General features: G+C 41.3%; 1 protein-coding gene across 2 annotated transcripts in view; it reads left to right on the top strand.

Annotated features, from left to right (window-relative positions):
- Nucleotides 1-25,532, top strand: part of ARL15 (ADP ribosylation factor like GTPase 15) — a 991,451-nt gene that overhangs the window by 360,669 nt on the left and 605,250 nt on the right. For both annotated transcript variants that reach the window (XM_053701273.1, XM_053701274.1), the window contains one exon: nt 9,432-9,491. In XM_053701273.1, coding sequence (XP_053557248.1) covers nt 9,432-9,491 — 60 coding nt within the window. The remainder of the gene's footprint in view (nt 1-9,431; nt 9,492-25,532) is intronic.

Raw genomic sequence — 25,532 nt, 5'->3', positions numbered from 1 at the left:
TCCTGCGTGGCCACGCAGGACTTGGTATGCAGACCTGGTGAATATGTCGTCGGCTCCACCATGGAAGCTACCTTTGAGGCAGGACCTTCTAATTCAAGGTCCATTCGAACATCCAAACCTAGTTTCTCTGCAACTGACTGCTTGGAGATTCAACGCTTGATTCTAGCTAAGCGTGGGTTTTCGGAATCAGTTATAGATACTCTGATCCAGGCTAGAAAGCCTGTCACCAGGAAAATTTACCATAAGATATGGCGGAAATATCTTTGCTGGTGCGAATCCAAGGGTTACTCATGGAGTAAGATTAGGATTCCAAGGATACTATCTTTTCTCCAAGAAGGATTGGAGAAAGGTCTGTCAGCTAGTTCCTTAAAAGGACAGATATCTGCTCTGTCTGTTTTGTTACACAAGCGTCTGGCAGCCATGCCAGATATTCAGGCGTTTGTACAGGCTTTAGTCAGAATCAAGCCTGTCTACAGACCTGTGGCTCCTCCATGGAGTCTAAATTTAGTTCTTTCAGTTCTTCAAGGGGTTCCGTTTGAACCTCTACATTCCATAGATATTAAGTTACTATCTTGGAATGTTTTGTTTTTGGTAGCTATTTCTTCTGCTAGAAGAGTTTCTGAATTGTCTGCTTTGCAGTGTAATTCACCCTATCTGGTGTTTCATACAGATAAGGTTGTTTTACGTACCAAACCTGGTTTTCTTCCAAGAGTGGTTTCCAATAAGAATATTAACCAGGAAATAGTTGTTCCTTCTCTGTGTCCTAATCCAGTTTCTAACAAGGAACGTCTGTTACACAATCTTGATGTGGTTCGTGCTTTAAAGTTCTATCTAAATCAACTAAAGACTTCAGACAAACATCGTCCTTGTTTGTCGTCTATTCTGGCAAGAGGAGAGGTCAAAAGGCGACTGCGACCTCTCTGTCCTTCTGGCTGAAAAGCATCATCCGGTTGGCTTATGAGACTGCTGGAAGGCAGCCTCCTGAACGAATTACAGCTCACTCTACTAGAGCCTTGGCTTCCACATGGGCTTTCAAGAATGAGGCTTCTGTTGAACAGATCTGTAAGGCAGCAACTTGGTCTTCACTTACAAATTTGATACTTTTGCTTCTTCGGAGGCTATTTTTGGGAGAGAGGTTTTACAAGCAGTGGTGCCTTCCGTTTAGGTTACCTGACTTGTTCCCTCCGTTCATCCGTGTCCTAAGCTTTGGTATTGGTTCCCACAAGTAAGGATGAAGCCGTGGACCGGATACACCAATGTAGGAGTAAACAGAATTTATGTTTACCTGATAAATTTCTTTCTCCTATGGTGTATCCGGTCCACGGCCCACCCTGGCTTTTTAGTCAGGTTTAAATTTATTTTTGTAAACTACAGTCACCACTGCACCCTATGGTTCTCCTTTTTTTCCTAACCGTCGGTCGAATGACTGGGGGGGCGGAGCCTGAGGGGAGCTATATGGACAGCTCTGCTGTGTGCTCTCTTTGCCACTTCCTGTAGGGATTGAGAATATCCCACAAGTAAGGATGAAGCCGTGGACTGGATACACAGTAGAAGAAAGAAATTTATCAGGTAAACATAAATTCTGTTTTCAAATAAATCCCAGCAGCACACCTTCGCTCCCTTTGGTCCCTTATCATCAATCCAAGCCCAAATATTAATTCCAATATTTACCGTTTATTTCTCTTGCAAGATGTATCGAGTCCACGGATTCATCCAATACTTGTGGGATATTCTGCTTCCCAACAGGCAGTGGCAAAGAGAGCACCCACAGCAGAGCTGTCTATATAGCTCCTCCCTTAGCTCCACCCCCCAGTCATTCTCTTGGCCTACTCTAAGTGCTAGGAAGGGTAAAGTGAGTGTGGTGACAAAAATGTTAGTTTTTATTTTCTCAAGGAAAAGTTTGTTATTTTAAATGGTACCGGTGTGTACTATTCACTCTCTAGCAGAAAAGGGATGAAGATTTCTGCAAGGAGGTTGATGATCTTAGCACTTTGTAACTAAGATCCACTGCTGTTCCCACAGAGGCTGAGGAGTACAGGAAAACTTCAGTTGGGGGAACGGTTTGCATGCTAAGCTGCTCTGAGGTATGTTCAGTCAATATTTTTCTAGACAGACTGTGATAATTCTAGAAAAGGCTGTCATTTTCTCCATGAGGGAAGGGTAAGCTGTATTCAGAGACTTAGTATGGAATCCCAACTTGCACAAAGGGCTAAATTGTTACTGGTGGCACTTATAAGAAAAATGTTTTTAATTAAGAGAGATTAACGTTTTGAGGAACTTTGGGAGCTCCATTATGGCTTATTCAAGGGTTATTAACCCACATGGCTAGTTTAGAAACACTTTGGTGTGTTTCTTTTAATCCCCACTGACATCGAGTGAGGTGGGAGGGGCCTATTTTCGTGCCTCAGATGCGCAGTTTATTTTACACACAAGACATCCAACTGCTACTCCGGAGGGTCATGCTGTACTTGAGGGCCTAAAGGAAGCTTTTTCCCCACAAACCTATCCCTAAGGGCAGGTAGGCGCCACAGCAGAGCTGTGGCAAGGTGCTGAACGTTTTTATACCGGTGTTTTGACGTTTTGTCAATCCAGTTTTTCCATTAAGGGGTTAATCGTTTATTTGACTGGTAGGGCAATCTTACTAATTACTTGTGCATCCTTTTTTTTTCTCTAAAAGGCACAGTATCGTTTTTTTCTAAGTACTGTTTACTTTGAATAAAGTGTTTTCCAAGCTTGCTTGTTTCATTACTAGCCTGTTTAACATGTCTGACATCAAGGGAACTCCTTGTTCAATGTGTTTAGAAGCCATTGTGGAACCCCCTCTTAGAATGTGTTCCATTTGCATTGATATGTCGATAAATTTTAAAGAGCATATTATAGCACTTAAAAATATAGTGTTAGATGATTCTCACAGAGGTTTTATCTAAACTGCCTGGGTTACAAGGAAAGCGTGACAGCTCTGGGTTAAGAACAAATACTGAACCTTTTGACGCTTTAGTAGCCGTTTCCGATATACCCTCACAATGTTCTGAAGTAGGGGTAAGGGATTTGCTGTCTGAGGGAGAGATTTCTTATTCAGGGAAGGCGCTCCCTCAGACAGATTCTGATATGACGGCCTTTAAATTTAAGCTAGAACACCTCCGCTTGTTGCTCAGGGAGGTATTAACGACTCTGGATGATTGTGACCCTATAGTGGTCCCAGAGAAATTGTGTAAAATGTACAAATACTTAAAGGTTCCTGTTTACACTGATGTTTTTCCAGTCCCTAAGAGGATTGCAAACATTGTTACTAAGGAGTGGGATAGACCAGGTATACCGTTCGCTCCCCCTCATCTGACACCATGCGGGACTCGTGGCAGACGGTCCCTAAGGTGGAGGGAGCTAATTCTACTCTCGCCAAGCGTGCAACTATACCTATCAAAGACAGTTGTGCTTTCAAAGATCTTATGGATAAAAAATTAGAGGGTCTCCTAAAGAAAATTTTTGTTCATCAAGGTTTTCTTCTCCAACCTATTTCATGCATTGTTCCTGTAACTACTGCCGCTGCTTTCTGGTTCAAGGCTCTAGAAGAGGCTCTTCAGATGGATACTCCATTAGAGGATATTATGGATAGAATTAAGGCCCTTAAGCTGGCTTATTCTTTCATTACAGATGCCGCTTTTCAACTGGCTAAATTAGCGGCAAAGAATTCATGTTTTGCCATTTTAGCGCGCAGGGCTTTATGGCTTAAGTCCTGGTCTGCTGATGTGTCATCAAAATCTAAACTTTTGAACATCCCTTTCAAGGGGAAGACCCTATTCGGGCCTGAACTGAAAGAGATTATTTCAGACATCACTGGAGGGAAAGGCCTTGCCCTCCCTCAGGATAAAACAAATAAAATGAGGACCAAACAAAATAATTTTCGTTTCTTTCGGAACTTCAAGGGTGGTCCCTCTTCCTCTTCCCCAACTGCGAATCAAGAGGGGAATTTGGCCCAATCCAAGTCAGTCTGGAGACCTAACCAGGCTTAGAACAAGGGTAAACAGGCCAAGAAGCCTGCTGCTGCCTCTAAGACAGCATGAAGGGGTAGCCCCCGATCCGGGACCGGATCTAGTAGGGGGCAGACTCTCTCTCTTCGCCCAGGCTTGGGCAAGAGATGTTCACGATTCCTGGGTTTTAGAAATTGTTACCCAGGGTTATCTTCTGGACTTCAAAGACTCCCCCCCCCCCAGGGGGAGATTTCACATTTTCTCAATTGTCTGCAAACCAGACAAAGAGAGAGGCATTCTTACGCTGTGTAGAAGACCTACATACCATGGGAGTGATTCGCCCAGTTCCAAAAGCGGAACAAGGGCTAGGGTTTTACTCAAACCTGTTTGTGGTTCCCAAAAAAGAAGGAACTTTCAGACCAATCTTGGATCTCAAAATTCTAAACAAATTCCTCAGGGTACCATCGTTCAAGATGGAGACCATTCGGACCATTCTGCCTCTGATCCAGGAGGGTCAATATATGACCACTGTGGACTTAAAGGATGCGTATCTGCACATCCCTATTCACAGAGATCATCAATTCCTCAGATTCGCCTTTCTAGACAGGCATTACCAGTTTGTGGCCCTTCCCTTCGGGTTGGCCACAGCTCCTAGAATTTTCACAAAGGTGCTAGGGTCCCTTTTGGCGGTGCTAAGACCACGGGGCATGGCAGTGGCGCCTTATCTAGACGACATCTTAATTCAAGCATCGACTTTCCAGCTAGCCAAGTCCCACATGGACATCGTGTTGGCTTTTCTGAGATCTCATGGGTGGAAGGTGAACATAAAAAAGAGTTCTCTCTTCCCTCTCACAAGAGTTTCCTTCTTAGGGACTCTAATAGAATATTTCTGACAGAGGTCAGGAAATCAAAACTCATAACCACCTGCCGAGCTCTTCATTCCATTCCTCGGCCATCAGTAGCTCAGTGTATGGAGGTAATCGGACTTACGGTAGTGGCAATGGACATAGTTCCTTTTGCCCGCCTACACCTCAGACCACTGCAACTATGCATGCTCGAACAGTGGAATGGGGATTATGCAGATTTATCTCCTCAAATAAATCTGGACCAGGAGACCAGAGATTCTCTTCTCTGGTGGTTGTCTCAGGACCACCTGTCTCTGGGAATGTGTTTCCGCAGGCCAGAGTGGCTCATAGTAACGACAGATGCCAGCCTACTGGGCTGGGGTGCAGTCTGGAACTCCCTGAAAGCTCAGGGCTTATGGTCTCAGGAGGAAGCTCTCCTCCCGATAAACATTCTAGAACTAAGAGCGATATTCAATGCTCTTCAGGCGTGGCCTCAGCTGGCTGCGGCCAAGTTCATCAGATTTCAGTCGGACAACATCACGACTGTAGCTTATATCAATCATCAAGGAGGAACACGGAGTTCTCTAGCGATGATGGAGGTGACCAACATAATCTGATGGGCGGAGACTCACTCTTGCCATCTTTTCAGCAATCCATATCCCAGGGGTAGAGAACTGGGAGGCGGATTTCCTAAGTCGCCAGACTTTTCATCCGGGGGAGTGGAAGCTCCATCCGGAAGTATTTGCCCAGCTGACTCGGCTATGGGGCACACCAGAATTAGATCTGATGGCGTCTCGTCAGAACGCCAAGCTTCCTTGTTACGGGTCCAGGTCCCGGGATCCCCAGGCAGTACTGATAGATGCTCTAGCAGTGCCCTGGTCCTTCAACCTGGCCTATGTATTTCCACCGTTTCCTCTCCTTCCACGTCTGGATGCCAGAATCAAGCAGGAGAGAGCTTCGGTGATTTTGATAGCGCCTGCGTGACCACGCAGGACTTGATATGCAGATCTGGTGGACATGTCATCGGTTCCACCGTGGACTCTGCCGATGAGGCAGGACCTTCTAATCCAGGGTCCATTCAAGCATACAAATCTAATTTCTCTGCGTCTGACTGCTTGGAGATTGAACGCCTGATTTTATCAAAGCGTTGGTTTTCTGAGTCGGTCATTGATACCCTGATTCAGGCTAGAAAGCCTGTCATCAGGAAAATCTATCATAAGATATGGCGAAAATATCTTTATTGGTGCGAATCCAAGGGTTACTCATGGAGTAAGATTAGGATTCCTAGTATATTGTCTTTTCTCCAAGAAGGATTGGAGAAGGGATTATCAGCTAGTTCCTTGAAAGGACAGATATCTACTTTGTCTATTCTTTTACACAAACGTCCCAGACGTTCAGGCGTTTAGTCAGGCTTTAGTCAGGATCAAGCCTGTATTCAAACCTGTTGCTTCACCTTGGAGCCTAAACTTAGTTCTTCAAGGGGTTCCGTTTGAACCTATGCATTCCATAGATATTAAGCTTCTATCTTGGAAAGTTCTGTTTTTAGTAGCTATTTCTTCGGCTCGAAGAGTTTCTGAGTTATCTGCTTTACAGTGTGACTCACCTTATCTTGTTTTCCATGCTGATAAGGTGGTTTTGCATACCAAACCTGGATTCCTTCCTAAGATTGTTTCTAATAGGAATATCAATCAGGAAATTGTTGTTCCTTCTCTGTGTCCTAATCCTTCTTCCAAGAAAGAACGTCTGTTGCACAATCTTGATGTGGTTCGTGCTTTAAAGTTCTACTTACAAGCAACTAAAGATTTTCGTCAAACATCTTCGTTGTTTGTTGTCTATTCTGGTAAACGGAGAGGTCAAAAGGCTACGGCTACCTCTTTTCTTTTTGGCTGAAAAGCATCATCCGTTTGACTTATGAGACTGCTGGCCAGCAGCCTTCTGAAAGGATTACTGCTCATTCTACTAGAGCAGTGGCTTCCACATGGGCTTTTAAAAATGAGGCTTCTGTTGAACAGATTTATAAGGCGACGACTTGGTCTTCGCTTCATACTTTTTTTTCCAAATTTTCCAAACTTGATACGTTTGCTTCTTCGGAGGCTATTTTTGGGAGAAAGGTTCTCCAAGCAGTGGTGCCTTCTGTTTAGGTACCTGTCTTGTCCCTCCCTTCATCCGTGTCCTAAAGCTTTGGTATATCCCACAAGTATTGGATGAATCCGTGGACTCGATACATCTTGCAAGAGAAAACAAAATTTATGCTTACCTGATAAATTTCTTTCTTTTCGATGTATCGAGTCCACGGCCCGCCCTGTCTATTTAAGACAGGTAGTATGTTTTTATTTAAAAAACTTCAGTCACCACTGCACCCTATAGTTTCTCCTTTTTCTTCCTAGCCTTCGGTCGATTGACTGGGGGGTGGAGCTAAGGGAGGAGCTATATAGAAAGCTCTGCTGTGGGTGCTCTCTTTGCCACTTCCTGTTGGGAAGGAGAATATCCCACAAGTATTGGATGAATCCGTGCACTCGATACATCGCAAGAGAAAGAAATTTATCAGGTAAGCATAAATTTTGTTTTATCTGATATTGTCCATTAATTCTTAAATTTCATTAATGTTCCTTATTTACTCCGTTACTTCCAACTCTGACTCTTTTAAGTTCATAATAATACTTCTAGACTATATAATACCAACTTACGCATAACTAAACTCATATTATCCATTTATGTATGCAAACAGAATTTCCAAAACCATTATCACAATCTATTTAAAAGGGACCCATTTATTTATTGACCTTGTTTACTATTTCTCATACGGACTTGACCTAAGTCTATTCGTTACCTCTTACTATTCTTAAATTACTTTGATCTCCCTTTTCCCTTCCTCACCTTCCTTTGTTACTGTAATTTAGTCCCCTATGAAATAACTTTTTTCATTCCCTCTTCCCCTACGAGATATGTTCCTCTAAAAATCATAGTCTAGGGAGAGTCCCCCGTTCTATTTGTTGTTGCACCCAGGTAGAGGCTTTACAATAACAAACTACCTGTCTCTGCATCTCCAAAGGGAGCAAACTGATATATCTCTTCCATTTATTAAAAAATCTAGCTATCTGTTTAGAGTTAATATCTTTTACATTAAATTGCTCAACCACCATTTAATGTTGCACTTCTTTAAGAAAATCTGTAAGGTCCTCTCTTTATTGGCTATTGCGTCGGAACGCAGAGTTTCCGAAATGGCTTCCTTGCAATGTGAGGCTCCTTATCTGGTGTTCCATAATGATAAGGCTATCCTATGTACCTGCTTGGGTTTTCTACCTAAGGTGGTGTCTGATCATAACATCAATCAGGGGATTGTGGTTCCGTCCTTATGTCTTAATCCTCCTTCGAAGGAACGTTTACTTCATAATCTGGATGTGGTTCAAGCATTGAAGTTTTATCTTCAAGCTAAGGATTTTAGGCAAAATTCTTCCTTGTTTGATATCTACTATGGGAAGCGAAAGGGTCTGAAGTCTTCTTCGACTTCCTTTTTCGTTGAGTAGTGTTATACGCTTAGCTTATGAGTCAGCGGTACTTAGACCTTCTCAGAGGATTACGGCTTATTCCGCTAGAACGTTCTCTTCCGCTTGGGCCTTTAAGAATGAGGCCTCTATGGATCAGATTTGTAAGGTTGCTACCTGGTCCTCCTTACATACTTTTTAAAAATCTACAAGTTTGAGGTTTTTGCTTTGGCTGAAGCAGCTTTTGGCAGAAAGGTTTTACAGGCTGTGGTGCCCTCAGCTTAGGGTTCACATTTTCTTTTACCCCTCCTGTTAAAATTCAGTGTCCTCTAGAGCTTGGGTATAGTTTTCCGAACAGTAAGGAATGATGCCACGGACTCTCCTCATATTAAGAAGGAAAATATAAATTATGCTTACCTGATCATTTCATTTCCTTCTGTATGAGGAGAGTCCCCGGCCCCCGCCCGTATACTCAGATATGTGCAGACCAAAATTTGTTTTCTGTTCCGGCACCATTTATACCCTGATATTTCTCCTACTGTTCCTTGTTCCCTTGTCAGAATGACTGGAATATGAGGGAAGTAGGGGGAGTATTTAAGCCTTTGGCTGGGGTGTCTCTGCCTCCTCCTGGTGGCCAGGTTCAGTATTTCCCAACAGTAAGGAATAATGCCGTGAAGAAGGAAATTAAATTATCAGGTAAGCATAATTTATATTTTTTTGTGTAATGTCTTCAGTATCATTTTGGGGGGGAAAGGGGTTGGTTGAATATCTTCATTATATGTTTTGCAAGAATACTGTATATCTTGGGCACCTAGTGAGAATGTCAAATAAAGAGAATTGTTTAACTTGAGGAACATTTGGAACCTAGTTCTATACAAGAAGCTGTGTATAGAATAAATCTCACAATGTTTTTAAAAAGTTCAGTTGCCTACTTTGACTCCCCCCCCCCCGTTAAATAATTATATATACTGCAAAGGACTGTAAACTTTAAATGTTTTAAATGATTAAAAATGCACACTTTTTATTGTGGCCTGATGGTAGAATTCTTGATAAATATTGTAAATAAATCAGTACAATAATTTATCTTTACATTGGATTTACGTCTTTCTCTCCTTTTTTTTTTTAATTTTTAGGTTTTAGTATAAAAGCAGTCCCATTCCAGAGTGCCATCTTAAATGTGAAAGAGCTTGGAGGTATGGAGTGTTTTTAAAATCATTTTCATTTATGTTCATACATTAGACTTTGTGTGTAAATTTTGTTTACATTGTATGTCGACCTATAACAGTGTATGTGTGATATATATATATATATATATATATATATATATATATATATATATATATATGTATATATATATGTATATATATATATATATATATATATATATATATATATATGTGTATATATGTGTATATATATATATATATATATTGTGGCCAAATGGTAGATTGGGGTTTATCATATGATCTGAGTGCTGACTTTTCTAGACCACAAGATCTTCTTGTGCTTTTCTGCAAAAAGCTTGAATAATTATGTTCCTGATTGGTCTATTCTTGTTACTGCTTAGCTGCAGGTGCTGAAGTTGCACAGACAAGCATTGCAGACACCGGGATCTTTCACAGGGGTGCAGTGTTGTGACTTTTTGCAAAGTAAATTGCCACTTACTCTTTTGTGGAAAGAACCAGCCTCCATCTGATGTTCAAACAGCTGTTACAAGTGGATTAGTGAAAGAAAGCTGCACTGGATCAGAGTAAATCCCTAACCAACCAGTAATTGTGATACACACAGTTGCTAGTAGACACTGTTTTGGAGGAAGTTTCTTTTCCTCCCAAATCATTATTAGGCTAATTTATTAGTTTTTTTTTTATTTTTTTGCTGTAGACTTTACTACAACCTTTACTCTCTCTTCCCACTCTCCTCATCCCCACCCCCTTTTCTTGTTTTGTTTCTCTTCACTTCCAGTATCCTGCCTCCATTTCTGTCTCTTATCCTCTCTTCTTTTTTCTCTTTGTTTTCTCCCTCTTGTTTTCTTTCTCACTGTCCTTTTTATGGATATGTATGATAGCACCTTCTAATGTGTATCTAAAGTATTTTTAAAGTCTGAAATAGCTGAAGACTCAATACAACAGGGCATTCTGTAAATCACAGAAAAAGTATAGACCAGTTGCAGGAATGAAAGGCAATTACAGGATGTCCAGTATCCTGGTACAAAAAGTTTTTTATTTTTAACTTCTGCTGGTAAAAAAAATCTCATGCATCACAGAGATCCATGATCAAGTTTCTTGTAACAAAAAAGTTAAATTACTTTGTTATGAAACAAATACACCTGAATGCTTTCTTGGTTTCCATAGATCTGACACCTACTTTTTTACACTCTAGTGGCTAACAGTCACGTGTAGTTGATGTAGTTTCCAGTGGAAACACATTACCAGTTTGTGACATCTATTTCTACAGCCTCTTCAGCATTCACCATAGTGCTAATAACTTTTATTGTAGACAATTGAAAGAATGGAATGCTATGATATTTGCATGTATGTGGTATGCATGTGTGGCCAACTCAGATATGTCTGTGTACAGAATAATGATGTGTTAAAGTGTATTCAGTACTTTGGCTGCCTTATAAAAACTCTAAAGTCTGTTGACAACCAACTGTGTTATTTTTTTTTTTCTTGCAGGATTGAATAATTAGAGACCTTTCTTTCCTGTGGCATGGAGAGTCCACAACGTCATTCCAATTACTAGTGGGATATTCAACTCCTGGCCAGCAGGAGGAGGCAAAGAGCACCTCAGCAAAGTGGTTAAGTGTAACTTCCCTTACCCATAATACCCAGTCATTCTCTTTGCCTTTGTCAATGGAGGATGTCTGAATTTAATCCTTTTTTGTGTACTTTTCCTTGCAAGCAAGGATTAGGGGCTATGCTGTGTCCATGTCAATCTCTTTAGTAAGAGTAATGGTGGCTATTAGCAGTTATAAAGCGTCGAGGTTGTCTTTGCTTTATTTCTAACATTTTTGCTACCCCTTCATAGAAAGCCAGGGTTGGTTACTCTGCTCTTTCTTTTTCTTCAGGTACCTGATAGAGAGTGGAGTGTCTATCACACCTAAGAAGCTGTTCCTGCCCTGCAGCTGGATCCACAGGTAAGTGCCTTTGCCTTCTAGCTACTGAAGGACAGCACTTTGGAGGTTAATTCCTCTTGTGGATCATCTTCTGGGACATGTAATCTCCTTAAGGTGTTATCAGTGGGGCACTTTGGCAGACACTGAAGTGTGTGGAACTTAAGGGTTTAATTTTTCCTCTTTCATAGAGACTGGCTGAATGGTATTATTTAAGGGATCAGAAGGAGGGTTTAGGATCTTTATTTGACTTCCAGTGTTATTTTGACTATAAGAAAGGGTTCCAATGCATACCGGTTATTTTTGTACTTTATCTGACAGACAGAAATGCGTGCCTTTTAGTGGCACAGTTTCTTTACTGAGGTCCGGTCATGTGACCTCCGCTCTTCCTTATTCTGAGCCGAGTGAAAGGCAGTGCGTGTGTCTTAGCGAGAACACAAAGGACTTTGCTATATTTTTTCTCAGTTTTCCCTGAAGCGTTCCTGGTCTGACAGCTTTCATTTCTGACAGCAGATTTAACTGCATGCGACCGCTTCCTGCATTTACCAGTGCAACTCCGGTCCGGTGTGGTAAGACTCCTCTGCCTGCTGAGGTATAGAGGTGTTAGGGATTTTTATTTATATAATTTGAGATACATATTTTTTGCATTGTATACTTTATTGGATTCTTCCGTCTTAATGGTTAATTTCTCTTAAAGTGACATACCGGTATTTTTATTTCCTCAATTATTATTGGGAACTTTTCAACTATGGACACAGACCAAGACTCTGTTTCTCTGGATAAATGTTTATAATGTTTAGAGGCCCAAATTGTTTTGCCTTTGCAATTTTGTTCCTCATGCTTAGTTAAGACTCTAAATTTCAAAGATAAATTACTGCCTTCTGAGCCAATTGTCTCTCAGGATAATGCTGTTCAGGATATGCCACAGCTTTCTCCTCAAACGTCCCAAGCCTTAAAGGTTTTTTATGCAGTGCCCTGCGGTTCCTCTCAACCTCCTGGGGGTGTATTTTTGCCCGGAGATTTTGCTGCTCAGATAACCTCTGTTGTGTCTGCAGCTATAGCTGCTTTTCCTTCTTCGGGTAAGCTTAAGAGAAAATCTAGACCTATTTCTGCTAGTCAGGTTTCTGATTCCTCTAAATCTGCGCTGATCAACCTTTCCAAGATGTCTGATGAGGAAGATACTTCAGTAGCTTCTGAAGGTGAAAATCTTGTGAATCTGAAGTTAATTTCAGATTTAAGCTTGAACATCTCCGGTTACTACTGAAGGAGGTTCTAGCTACTTTGGATGACTCTGAACCTTTGGTTGCTGTCAACCCTAAAACGCCTTCTAAACTTAAGAGTTGAAGATTCTCCCTCTTCTGAGGATGTTTTCCTGTTTCAGACAAGATGTCTGAAATTATAGCTCCGGAATGGGATAAGCCAGGGGTTCCTTTTTCCCCTTCCCCTGTTTTTAAAAAGATGTTTCCTGTTGCTGACCCAATTCGTGGCACACTGTGCCTAAGGTAGAAGGAGCTATCTCTACTCTAGCTAAAAGAACTACTATTCATATAGAGGATAGTTATTCCTTTAAGGATCCCATGGATAAGAAGCTAGAGGCTTACTTAAAGAAGATGTACATCCATCAAGGACTACAGTGGCAACCTGTGGCATGTATTGCTACAGTTGCGGGTGCAGCATCTTATTGGTGCGATGCCCTGTCTGATCTGATATCCGAGGAAACTACGATTAAGGAGATCCAGGATAGGATCAAGGCTCTTAAATTAGCCCTATACCTTTATCTGTGATGCTAAGTTGTCTAGCTTCACTGCCCTAGCTCGTAGAGCTCTGTGGGTACTGATGTATCTTCAAAGGCCAAGCTTTTGGCTTTACCTTATAAGGGTAAAACACTGTTTGGGCCTGGTCTGGCGGAAATCATTTCATAGATTACGGGGTGGAAAGGGATCTTGCCTACCTCAGGACAAGAAGAATAGACCTAAGGGTCGACATACTTCTAATTTTTGTTCTTTTTCGCAACTTTAAAGGACTATTCAAATCTATGTGTGCTTCCCATCCTAGACCTAAAGTGTCTCAACAAATTCCTCAGGGTTCCCTCCTTCAAAATGGAAACTATTTGTTCAGGAAGGTCAGTTCATGACGACTATAGACCTGAAGGATGTTTATTTACATGTTCCTATTCACAGGGATCATCACCAGTTTCTAAGGTTTGCTTTTTTGGGGAAAGAATTTCCAGTTTGTTGCACTTCCGTTTTGGTCTCGCCATGGCTCCCAGAAAAGCTCTTTTGGCAGTGATCAGATCCCAGGGAATTGCTGTGGCACCTTATTTAAACGACATTTTGTGTCGGGCGTAATCTTTTCAACTAGCAAAATCTCATAAAGAAATAATGTTCTAACAAAAATGTTCCAGGATACGGAGCCTTGTTAGGAAACTTGTTATACTTTATTCCAGATTAAAAGTATGCATGGGAGCACACAGGAACATGGGTTTAATCTTAAAGACAAAGCAAAATCTGACCAGTTTCGGTCGTATTGACCGTAATCATAAAATAACACCTTTTAGGTGGGGCTTCCTTTTTTGCTAAATACACCCTTTCCTGATTGGTTAAAAACATATAGCCCTGAAGATTAACCCTATATGGTCACAGTGTAAATTAAATTGATATGTTCAAATGGATACCATATTATTAAAAGACAGATCTATATACACATATAAGTTTATACACAAAATGTAAACTCAATATAAATATAGCTATTCAATAGAGCAATATTATAACAAAATGTTATATATAGTTACACATCTGATGTAAAAAATGACTACAAAGGTATCAAGCAGAACATGAATTAAGGCATAATCGATGATGACATGGTTTTATGGGAGTGTGTGTATGTGTGTATATATATATGTATGTATATATATATATATATATATATATATATATATATATATATATATATATATATATATATATATATATATATACTGTATATATAGTATGATTAGTATTTGAAATTAAACATATTGTAACCCACTGTTGTTTACGGATATCACATACTAATGCTGTCCTTTGATAACAATTATGGAGACTAAATCTCAAACTAAATAGTATGTGGTATTGTCTGTGTTCTATTTTACTATATTTACAATCTGCGTGAATCTCGCAAATATATATATATATATATATATATAATTAACAGATAATGTAGCTTATTTTACATATAAGCAACTGCAGAAATAAAAATATGCCTAAAGCACAATCGAAACGTCCATTAAGATTAAGTTCAGGGAGGTATTTATAATAGTCATGCATAATTTTCTAGTTATATCTTTCAGAACAATGGGGGAACAATAAATTGTTCAGTACAAAATACCAAATACTTAAACTCTACTAGATATACTGGGGACAATAGGGGTCAGAGAACAATTTGACTATATATAAACGAGGGGATGGTAATGTTGCCAATAATTTATGTCTTACTCTGAATTGAAATCTTGTGGTAGCAAGCATATGGTTTTGAAAATCCAATACGTTTCTTGTTTACAAAGTATTGGCAACTTATCTCCACCTCTAATGGGTGTCCTGACTTGCTCTATAGCCTGCCATCTAAAGGTGTTTACATTCTGATGGTGCAGGTCAATAAAGTGTGATGATAGGGCAGAACATGGTCGTTTATTGGATATGTAAGACAAGTGTTCTCTAATACATTTTCCTACCTCTCTGGTAGTTCTACCTGTATACTGTTTTTTACACTTGGTGCACTCAATTATATATACAACAAACGTGTTTTTGCAATTGATACAGTCTCAAATTTGAAATTCCTCCCCTGTGACATGGGACCTAAATGTATTGGAGATATTAATGTAGTCACATGATGTGCATGCATTTCTTCCACATTTGTATGTACCATTGTACCGCATCCAAGAACTCCCAGAATTGGCATCAGTTCTTAACATGCTCAGATTAAGAATATTGCCCAATGTTACATTCCTTTTAGGGACAAACATGCAGCCTTGTTCAATGGTTTTCCTCAAATTTTTGTCGCCATCAAAATTGGCAAGTTTTTCTTAATAATTTGACACACATCTTCATATTGGTTGGAATAAGATGTTCTAAATTTAGGTTTATATTGATTAGACAATTTGTCATTGCTGAAAGACCCTACTTTTGGTTCTAGTAGGGTTTTTCTATTTACATCCTGGGTTTCAAAGAATACCTTATCTATGACTTTTTTTGGGTAACCTCTCTTAATCATTCTTGTTCTTAAATCTCTGCTCTCAACTCGAAAAGTTTCATCCAAAGTACAATTCCTTTTGGCTCGTAGGAATTGACTCTTAGCAATGTCAATTGCCCGAAATTAGTTTTCGATAGAGGGCAGAGATTATTTTACCTCCTTTTACGTCACCTGGGAGAGAGATATCAAAAAAATCAATCTTATTTTTCTCCTGTTAAGTGTAGTCAGTCCACGGGTCATCATTACTTCTGGGATATTAACTCCTCCCCAACAGGAAGTGCAAGAGGATCACCCAAGCAGAGCTGCTATATAGCTCCTCCCCTCTACGCCACACCCAGTCATTCTCTTGCACCCAACTAATAGATAGGATGTGTGAGAGGACTGTGGTGATTATACTTAGTTTTTATATCTTCAATCAAAAGTTTGTTATTTTAAAACAGCACCGGAGTGTGTTGTTCCTTCTCAGGTAGAATTTGAAGAAGAATCTACCTGAGTTTTTGGATGATTTTAGCCGGCGTAGCTAAGATTCATTTTGCTGTTCTCGGACATTCTGAGGAGTGAGGTAAACTTCAGATCAGGGGACAGCGGGCAGGTTCACCTGCAAAGAGGTATGTTGCAGTATATTATTTTCTGAGGAATGGAATTGACTGAGAAAATACTGCCAATACCGATATAATGTAAGTTCAGCCTTAAATGCAGTAGTAGCAACTGGTATCAGGCTGTTATGTATATATGTGTACACTTCAGTATTCTGGGGAATGGCACTTCACTGGGATAATACTATATGCATATAATTTTTAGCCTAACTTGCAGTGGGAACGTCTAGCAACTGGGTGTTTAATGACATTTCATGTTATTTGATTTTAAACGTTTTTGCTGGCATGCTAAATTGTTTAATTATCTGAGGTACTGGGTGAAAAATTGTTTTGGGCACTGTTTTTCCACTTGGCTGTCGTTTATTTTAATTTAAGACAGTTTACTGAACTTCCCTCACTGCTGTGTGTGAGGGGGAGGGGCCTATTTTGGCGCTTTTGCTATGCATCAAAAATTCAGTCAAAAGTCTGTTTCTCTCCCTGCATGATCCGGATCGTCTCTACAGAGCTCAAGGGTCTTCAAAAATTATTTTGAGGGAGGTAATCACTCACAGCAGACCTGTGAGATTGTGCTTTGACTGTGATAAAAAACGTTTATATTTTGTACATTTTTTTCTGCTATTAAGGGTAGGTTATCCATTACTAATGGGGGCAATCCTATGCTAAATTTATGCCTTTACCGGGAAAAATTTGGTTTTTATAATTTCTCCGGTTCATTGTTATTCAACTGTCATAATTTTTTTCTGTGCTTCTTAAAGGCACAGTGCGTTTTCCATATTACTTGTAATTTGAGTGAAAAGTATTTCCAAGCTTGCTAGTTTAATTGCTAGTTTGTTAAACATGTCTGACTCAGAGGAATATCTCTGTGCTATATGTGCAAAAGCCAAGGTGGAGCCCAATAGAAATTTATGTACTAATTGCATTGATGCTACTTTAAATAAAAGTCATTCTGTACAAATTGAACATCATTCACCAAACAACGAGGGGGAAGTTATGCCGACTAACTTGCCTCACGTGTCAGTACCTGCATCTCCCGCTCGGGAGGTGCGTGATATTGTAACGCCGAGTACTTCAGGGCGGCCATTACAAATCACACTACAGGACATGGCTAATGTTATGACTGAAGTTTTGTCTAAATTACCAGAACTTAGAGGTAAGCGAGATCACTCTGGGGTGAGAACAGAGTGCGCTGATAATATTAGGGCCATGTCAGATACTGCGTCACAATTTGCAGAACATGAGGACGGAGAGCTTCATTCTGCGGGTGACGGATCTGATCCAAATAAACTGGATTCAGACATTTCAAATTTTAAGTTTAAGCTGGAAAACCTCCGTGTATTACTAGGGGAGGTGTTAGCAGCTCTGAATGATTGTAACACAGTTGCAATACCAGAGAAAATGTGTAGGTTGGATAAATATTTTGCGGTACCGTCGAGTACTGACGTTTTTCCTATACCTAAGAGACTTACTGAAATTGTTACTAAGGAGTGGGATAGACCCGGTGTGCCTTTCTCACCCCCTCCTATATTCAGAAAGATGTTTCCAATAGACGCCACCACACGGGACTTATAGCAAACGGTCCCTAAGGTGGAGGGAGCAGTTTCTACTTTAGCTAAGCGTACCACTATCCCGGTGGAGGATAGCTGTGCCTTTTCAGATCCAATGGATAAAAAGTTAGAGGGTTACCTTAAGAAAATGTTTGTTCAACAAGGTTTTATATTGCAACCCCTTGCATGCATTGCGCCTGTCACGGCTGCAGCAGCATTTTAGTTTGAGTCTCTGGAAGAGACCCTTGACTCAGCTCCATTAGATGAGATTACACACAAGCTTAAAACCCTTAAGCTAGCTAATTCATTTATTTCTGATGCCGTAGTACATTTAACTAAACTTACGGCTAAGAATTCCGGATTCGCCATTCAGGCGCGCAGAGCGCTGTGGCTAAAATCCTGGTCAGCTGATGTTACTTCTAAATCTAAATTACTTAACATACCTTTCAAAGGGCAGACCTTATTCGGGCCCGGTTTGAAAGAAATTATCGCTGACATTACAGGAGGTAAAGGCCATGCCCTGCCTCAAGACAGAGCCAAACCTAGGGCTAGACAGTCTAATTTTCGTGCCTTTCGTAACTTCAAGGCAGGAGCAGCATCAACTTCCTCTGCACCAAAACAGGAAGGAGCTGTTGCTCGCTACAGACAAGGCTGGAAACCTAACCAGTCCTGGAACAAGGGCAAGCAGGCCAGAAAACCTGCTGCTGCCCCTAAGACAGCATGAAGTGAGGGCCCCAGATCCAGGAACGGATCTAGTGGGGGGCAGACTTTCTCTCTTCGCCCAGGCTTGGGCAAGAGATGTCCAGGATCCCTGGGCGTTAGAGATCATATCTCAGGGATATCTTCTGGACTTCAAAGTCTCTCCCACAAAAGGGAGATTTCATCTTTCAAGGTTGTCAACAAACCAGATAAAGAAAGAGGCGTTTCTACGCTGTGTACAAGATCTTTTACTAATGGGAGTGATCCATCCGGTTCCGCGGTCGGAACACGGACAAGGGTTTTACTCAAATCTGTTTGTGGTTCCCAAGAAAGAAGGAACCTTCAGACCAATCTTGGATTTAAAGATCCTAAACAAATTCCTAAGAGTTCCATCGTTCAAAATGGAAACTATTCGGACAATCTTACCCATGATCCAAAAGGGTCAGTACATGACCACAGTGGATTTAAAGGATGCCTACCTTCATATACCGATTCACAAAGATCATTACCGGTATCTAAGGTTTGCCTTCCTAGACAGGCATTACCAGTTTGTAGCTCTTCCATTCGGGTTGGCTACGGCTCCAAGAATCTTCACAAAGGTTCTGGGCTCTCTTCTGGCGGTACTAAGACCGCGAGGAATTTCGGTGGCTCCGTACCTAGACGACATTCTGATACAAGCATCAAGCTTTCAAACTGCCAAGTCTCATACAGAGTTAGTACTGGCATTTCTAAGGTCGCATGGGTGGAAGGTGAACGTGGAAAAGAGTTCTCTCTTACCACTCACAAGAGTTCCCCTCTTGGGGACTCTTATAGATTCTGTAGAAATGAAGATTTACCTGACAGAAGACAGGTTAACAAAGCTTCAAAATGCTTGCAGTGTCCTTCATTCCATTCAACACCCGTCAGTGGCTCAATGCATGGAGGTAATCGGCTTAATGGTAGCGGCAATGGACATAGTACCCTTTGCACGCCTACATCTCAGACCGCTGCAATTGTGCATGCTAAGTCAGTGGAATGGGGATTACTCAGATTTGTCCCCTACTCTGAATCTGGATCAAGAGACCAGAAATTCTCTTCTATGGTGGCTTTCTCGGCCACATCTGTCCAGGGGGATGCCATTCAGCAGACCAGATTGGACAATTGTAACAACAGACGCCAGCCTACTAGGTTGGGGCGCTGTCTGGAATTCCCTGAAGGCTCAGGGATCATGGACTCAGGAGGAGAGTCTCCTTCCAATAAACATTCTGGAATTGAGAGCAGTTCTCAATGCCCTTCTGGCTTGGCCTCAGTTAACAACTCGGGGGTTCATCAGGTTTCAGTCGGACAACATCACGACTGTAGCTTACATCAACCATCAAGGAGGGACAAGAAGCTCCCTAGCGATGATGGAAGTATCAAAGATAATTCGCTGGGCAGAGTCTCACTCTTGCCACCTGTCAGCGATCCACATTCCTGGAGTGGAGAACTGGGAGTCGGATTTCCTAAGTCGTCAGATTTTTCATCCGGGGGAGTGGGAACTTCATCCGGAGGTCTTTGCCCAAATACTTCGACTTTGGGGCAAACCAGAGATAGATCTCATGGCGTCTCGCCAGAACGCCAAGCTTCCTTGTTACGGGTCCAGGTCCAGGGACCCGGGAGCAGTCCTGGTAGATGCTTTGACAGCACCTTGGACCTTCGGGATGGCCTATGTGTTTCCACCCTTCCCGATGCTTCCTCGATTGATTGCCAGGATCAAACAGGAAAGAGCATCGGTAATTCTAATAGCGCCTGCGTGGCCACGCAGGACCTGGTATGCAGATCTAGTGGACATGTCATCCTGTCCACCTTGGTCTCTGCCTCTGAGACAGGACCTTCTAATTCAGGGTCCTTTCAAACATCAAAATCTAATTTCTCTGAAGCTGACTGCTTGGAAATTGAACGCTTGATTTTATCAAAGCGTGGTTTTTCGGAGTCGGTTATTGATACCTTAATACAGGCTAGGAAACCTGTTACCAGAAATATTTACCATAAAATATGGCGTAAATACTTACATTGGTGCGAATCCAAGAGTTACTCATGGAGTAAGGTTAGGATTCCTAGGATATTGTCTTTTCTACAAGAGGGTTTAGAAAAGGGTTTATCTGCTAGTTCCTTAAAGGGACAGATCTCAGCTCTGTCCATTCTTTTACACAAACGTCTGTCAGAAGTTCCAGACGTTCAGGCTTTTTGCCAGGCTTTGGCCAGGATTAAGCCTGTGTTTAAAACTGTTGCTCCACCATGGAGCTTAAATTTAGTTCTTAACGTTTTACAGGGTGTTCCGTTTGAACCCCTTCATTCCATTGATATCAAGCTGTTATCTTGGAAAGTTCTGTTTTTAATGGCTATTTCTTCGGCTCGTAGAGTCTCTGAGTTATCAGCCTTACATTGTGATTCTCCGTATCTGATTTTTCATTCAGATAAGGTAGTTCTGCGTACTAAACCTGGGTTCTTACCTAAGGTTGTCACTAACAAGAATATCAATCAAGAGATTGTTGTGCCATCATTGTGTCCTAATCCTTCTTCAAAGAAGGAACGACTTCTGCACAATCTAGATGTAGTCCGTGCCCTGAAATTTTATTTACAGGCAACTAAAGATTTTCGCCAAACTTCTTCCCTGTTTGTCGTTTATTCTGGACAGAGGAGAGGTCAAAAAGCTTCTGCTACCTCTCTCTCTTTTTGGCTTCGTAGCATAATACGTTTAGCCTATGAGACTGCTGGACTGCAGCCTCCTGAAAGAATTACAGCTCATTCCACTAGAGCTGTGGCTTCCACTTGGGCCTTTAAGAATGAGGACTCTGTTGAACAGATTTGCAAGGCTGCAACTTGGTCTTCTCTTCATACTTTTTCCAAATTTTACAAATTTGACACTTTTGCTTCTTCGGAGGCTGTTTTTGGGAGAAAGGTTCTTCAGGCAGTGGTCCCTTCCGTATAAAGATCCTGCCTGTCCCTCCCGTCATCCGTGTACTTTAGCTTTGGTATTGGTATCCCAGAAGTAATGATGACCCGTGGACTGACTACACTTAACAGGAGAAAACATAATTTATGCTTACCTGATAAATTCCTTTCTCCTGTAGTGTAGTCAGTCCACGGCCCGCCCTGTTTTTTATGGCAGGTCTAAATTTTTAAATTATACTCCAGTCACCACTGCACCCTATAGTTTCTCCTTTCTCGTTTGGTTCTCGGTCAAATGACTGGGTGTGACGTAGAGGGGAGGAGCTATATAGCAGCTCTGCTTGGGTGATCCTCTTGCACTTCCTGTTGGGGAGGAGTTAATATCCCAGAAGTAATGATGACCCGTGGACTGACTACACTACAGGAGAAAGGAATTTATCAGGTAAGCATAAATTATGTTTTTTGCCACTCATGGGTGAACTGTAGGCCTACATTATTGTTATTCAAGGTGGCAACAAATCCCCTCGCAGATTGTGAATCGGATGACCATACAATAAGCAGGTTTTCAATGAATCTAGCATACTTAATATGCTCAGAAGGGACGGTCCTACCTCCATAGACGTGGACCCTCTCTCACCAACCCATGAACAGGTTGGCATAGGAGGTGGCAAATTTCACCCCCATAGCGGTCCCACGTCTCTGGAGGTAGTAGCGTCCCTGGAACATAAAAAAATTATGTTCAAGTAAAAATTTCAAACTTCTTATGATTAAATGATGTTGTCTTTTCTACGTTCCCATGGGTGGAAAGTGAATCTGGAAAGAGTTCTCAAGTTCAAACTACAAGAGTGTGTTTCCTAGGGGCAATCATAGATTCCCTGTCCATGAAGATTTTCTTGACGGACATCAGAAAATCCAAACTTCTTGCTTCTTGCCTTTCTCTCCAGTCTGCTATTCGTCCATCAGTGGCTGAATGCATGGAGGTGATTGGTCTGATGGTGGCTTCCATGGACATTATTCCTTTTGCTCTGTTCCATCTGCTACCGCTGCAGCTTTGCATGCTCACTCAATGGAACGGAGACCATTCAGATTTATCTGGACCCCCTAACAAGAGATTCTCTCTTGTGTTGTATTTCACAGGAACATCTGTCTCGGAGCACTTGCTTCCTGAGACCTTCCTGGGTGATTGTGACAAAGGACGCCAGCCTGTTGTCTCGGTTAGAATCTTCTCTTCCAATAAACATCTTGAAGTTGAGAGCAGTCTTTAATGCCTTGACAGCTTGGCCTCAATTATTTTTAGTCCGGTTTATCAGATTCCAGTCGGACAACATCACCTCAGTGGCTTACATCAACCACCAGGGAGAAACTCGGAATTCCTTGGCCATGAAGCAGGTGACTCGTATTCTGCAGTGTGCAGAAGCTCACGATTGTCTTCTATCGGCCATCCACATTCCTGGAGTGGACAATTGGGAGGCAGATTTTCTGAGGAGCCTAGTGGTATTTCCATCCGGAAGTGTTTTCAAGGATAACCCTCAGGTGGGGGGTCCAAGATTTGGATATGATGGCATCTCGTCAAAACGCCAAGCTTCCAAAGTATGGATCAAGGTCAAGAGATCAACAGGCTGTCCTGATAGATGTTCTGGCAGTTCCTTGGAGTTTCGGGCTAGCATACCTGTTTCCTCCGTTTGCTCTCCTTCCAGGAGTCATTGCTCGTATCAAGCAGGAGAGAGCGTCTTTGAGTCTAATAGCTCATGCCTGGCCTCGCAGGATCTGGTGAAGATGTCATCTGTTCCACCTTGGAGGTTACCTCTGAGGAAGGACCTTCTAATTCAAGGTCCATTTCTCCATCCAAATCTAGATTCTCTGAAGCTGACTGCTTGGAGATTGAACACCTAGTCCTGTCTAGACGTGGTTTTTCGGAAGCGGTCATTGATACTATGCTTCAGGCTCGTAAACCTGTTACTCGCAGGATTCACCATAAGGTATGGAGTAAATACTTTTTTGGTGCGAATCTAAGGGTTTCTCCTGGAGCCGGGTAAGGATTCCCCTGGAGAAAGGTTTATCAGTCAGTACTCTGAAGGGTCAGATTTCTGCACGGTCTATTCTTTTGCACAAACGTCTGGCAGATTTACAAGATGTTCAAGCTTTTGTTCAGGCCCTGGTCAGAATCAGGTCTGTATTTAAACCTGTTGCTCCTCCTTGGAGTTTTAACCTAGTTCTTAAAGTTTTGCAGCAGGCTCTGTTTGAGCCAGTGCATGTTGTTGATATAAAATTGTTAACTTGGAAGGTTTTGTTTCTCCTTGCTACTTCTTCCGCTCGCAGAGTTTCTGAGCTTTCAGTTGTGCAGTGTGATTCCCTGTACCTTATTTTTCATGCAGATAAGGAGGTCCTTCGTACTAAGTGGGGTTTCTTCGTAAGGTGGTGTCGGAATGAAACATTAATCAGGAAATTGTTGTTCCCTCTTTTTGTCCTAATCCTTCTCATAAGGAATTTCTTTTGCATAATGTTGGGTGTTGTGCGTGCTTTTAAATTTTACCTACAAGCTACTAAAGTTTTCGGCAATCTTCTGCCCTGTTTGTTGTTTTCTCTGGAAAACGTAAGGGTCAGAAGGCCACTTCTTCTACCCTTTCCCTCTGATTAAGAAGTATCATTTGTTTTGCTCATTCGACTAGGGCTGTGTCCTCATCTTGGCCTTTCAAAAATGAAGCTTCTGTGGAACAGATTTGCATAGCTGCAACATGGTACTTTTTCCAAATTCTACAAATTTGATATTTTTGCCTCGGCTGAGGCCTCTTTTGGAAGAAAGGTTCTTCAACAGGTGGTGCCTTCTGTTTAGGTCCTCCTGCCCCCTTTTCATTCCGTTTCCTCTAGCTTGGGTATTGGTTACCACTAGTAATTGGAATGACTTTGTGGACTCTCCATGCCATAGGAAATGAAATTTCTTTCTTTCCGGGCATGGAGAGTCCACGACCCTGCCCTCTTTTTAATTATAATTCGGCAGTTTTTTTGAGTAAACCTCAGGCTCCTCTATACCCTTGTGTTTCTTCTTTTTTCATTTTCCTTCGGCTGAATGACTAGGGATTATGGGTACGGGAAGTTGCACTTAAAGGGACAGTCTAGTCCAAAATAAACTTTCATGATTCAGATAGAGAATGTAATTTTAAACAATTTTCCAATTTACTTTTCTCACCAATTTTGCTTTGTTCTCTTGGTCCATATGATAATTTCTAAGCCCTTGAAGGCCGCCTCTTCTCTCAGGGCATTTTGACAGTTTTTCACCACTAGAGGGTGTTAGTTCACGTTTATCATATAGATAACACTGTGCTCACGCACGTGGAGTTCCAGTGAGCAAGCTCTGATTGGCTAAAATGGATGTCTGTCAAAAGAACTGAAATAAGGGGCTTAGATACAAGGTAATCACAGAGGTAAAAAGTGTATTTATTTAACTGTGTTGGTTATGCAAAACTAGGGAATGGGTAATAAAGGGATTATCTATCTTTTCAAACAATAAAAATTCTGGTGTAGACTGTCCCTTTAACAGCTTTGCTGGGGTGCTCTTTGTCTCCTCCTGCTGGCCAGGAGTTGAATTTCCCACTAGTAATTGGAATGATGTCGTGGACTCTCCATACCCAGAAAGAAAGAAATTTATCAGGTGGGCATACATTTTTTGTTTTTGTGCATTTTTCAGTACAGAAAATTTAGGATTTGATATCTGATCAATCCTTAAATTATGCTTATTTTTGTTGGCAAATCTTTGATAAAAATGTTGGATAAATTGTCATCAACCTTGAACAAGTGGGCAAAATGTCAAATGTCACCACTTTACATGTTAAAAAAAAAGTTAGACAATCCTAAAGGATTTACTTTTCTTCTTAATTGTTAAAATACCCAGAATAGTGGATTCAGAGTAAAAGGGACAGTCTACACCAGAATTTTTATTGTTTTAAAAGATAGATAATCCCTTTATTACCCATTCCCCAGTTTTGCATAACCAACGCAGTTATAATAATATACTTTTAACCTCTGTGATTATCTTGTATCTAAGCCTCTGCAAACTGCCCCTTTATTTCAGTTTTTTGGACAGACTTGCAGTTTAGCCAATCAGTGCCTGCTCCCAGATAACTTCACGTGCACGAGCACAGTTATCTA

Source organism: Bombina bombina, chromosome 2 (assembly GCF_027579735.1).
Source record: "Bombina bombina isolate aBomBom1 chromosome 2, aBomBom1.pri, whole genome shotgun sequence".
NCBI lineage: Eukaryota > Metazoa > Chordata > Amphibia > Anura > Bombinatoridae > Bombina > Bombina bombina.
The sequence above is the reverse complement of the archived record's forward strand: the minus strand, read 5'-3'. Positions and strand labels throughout refer to the sequence as shown.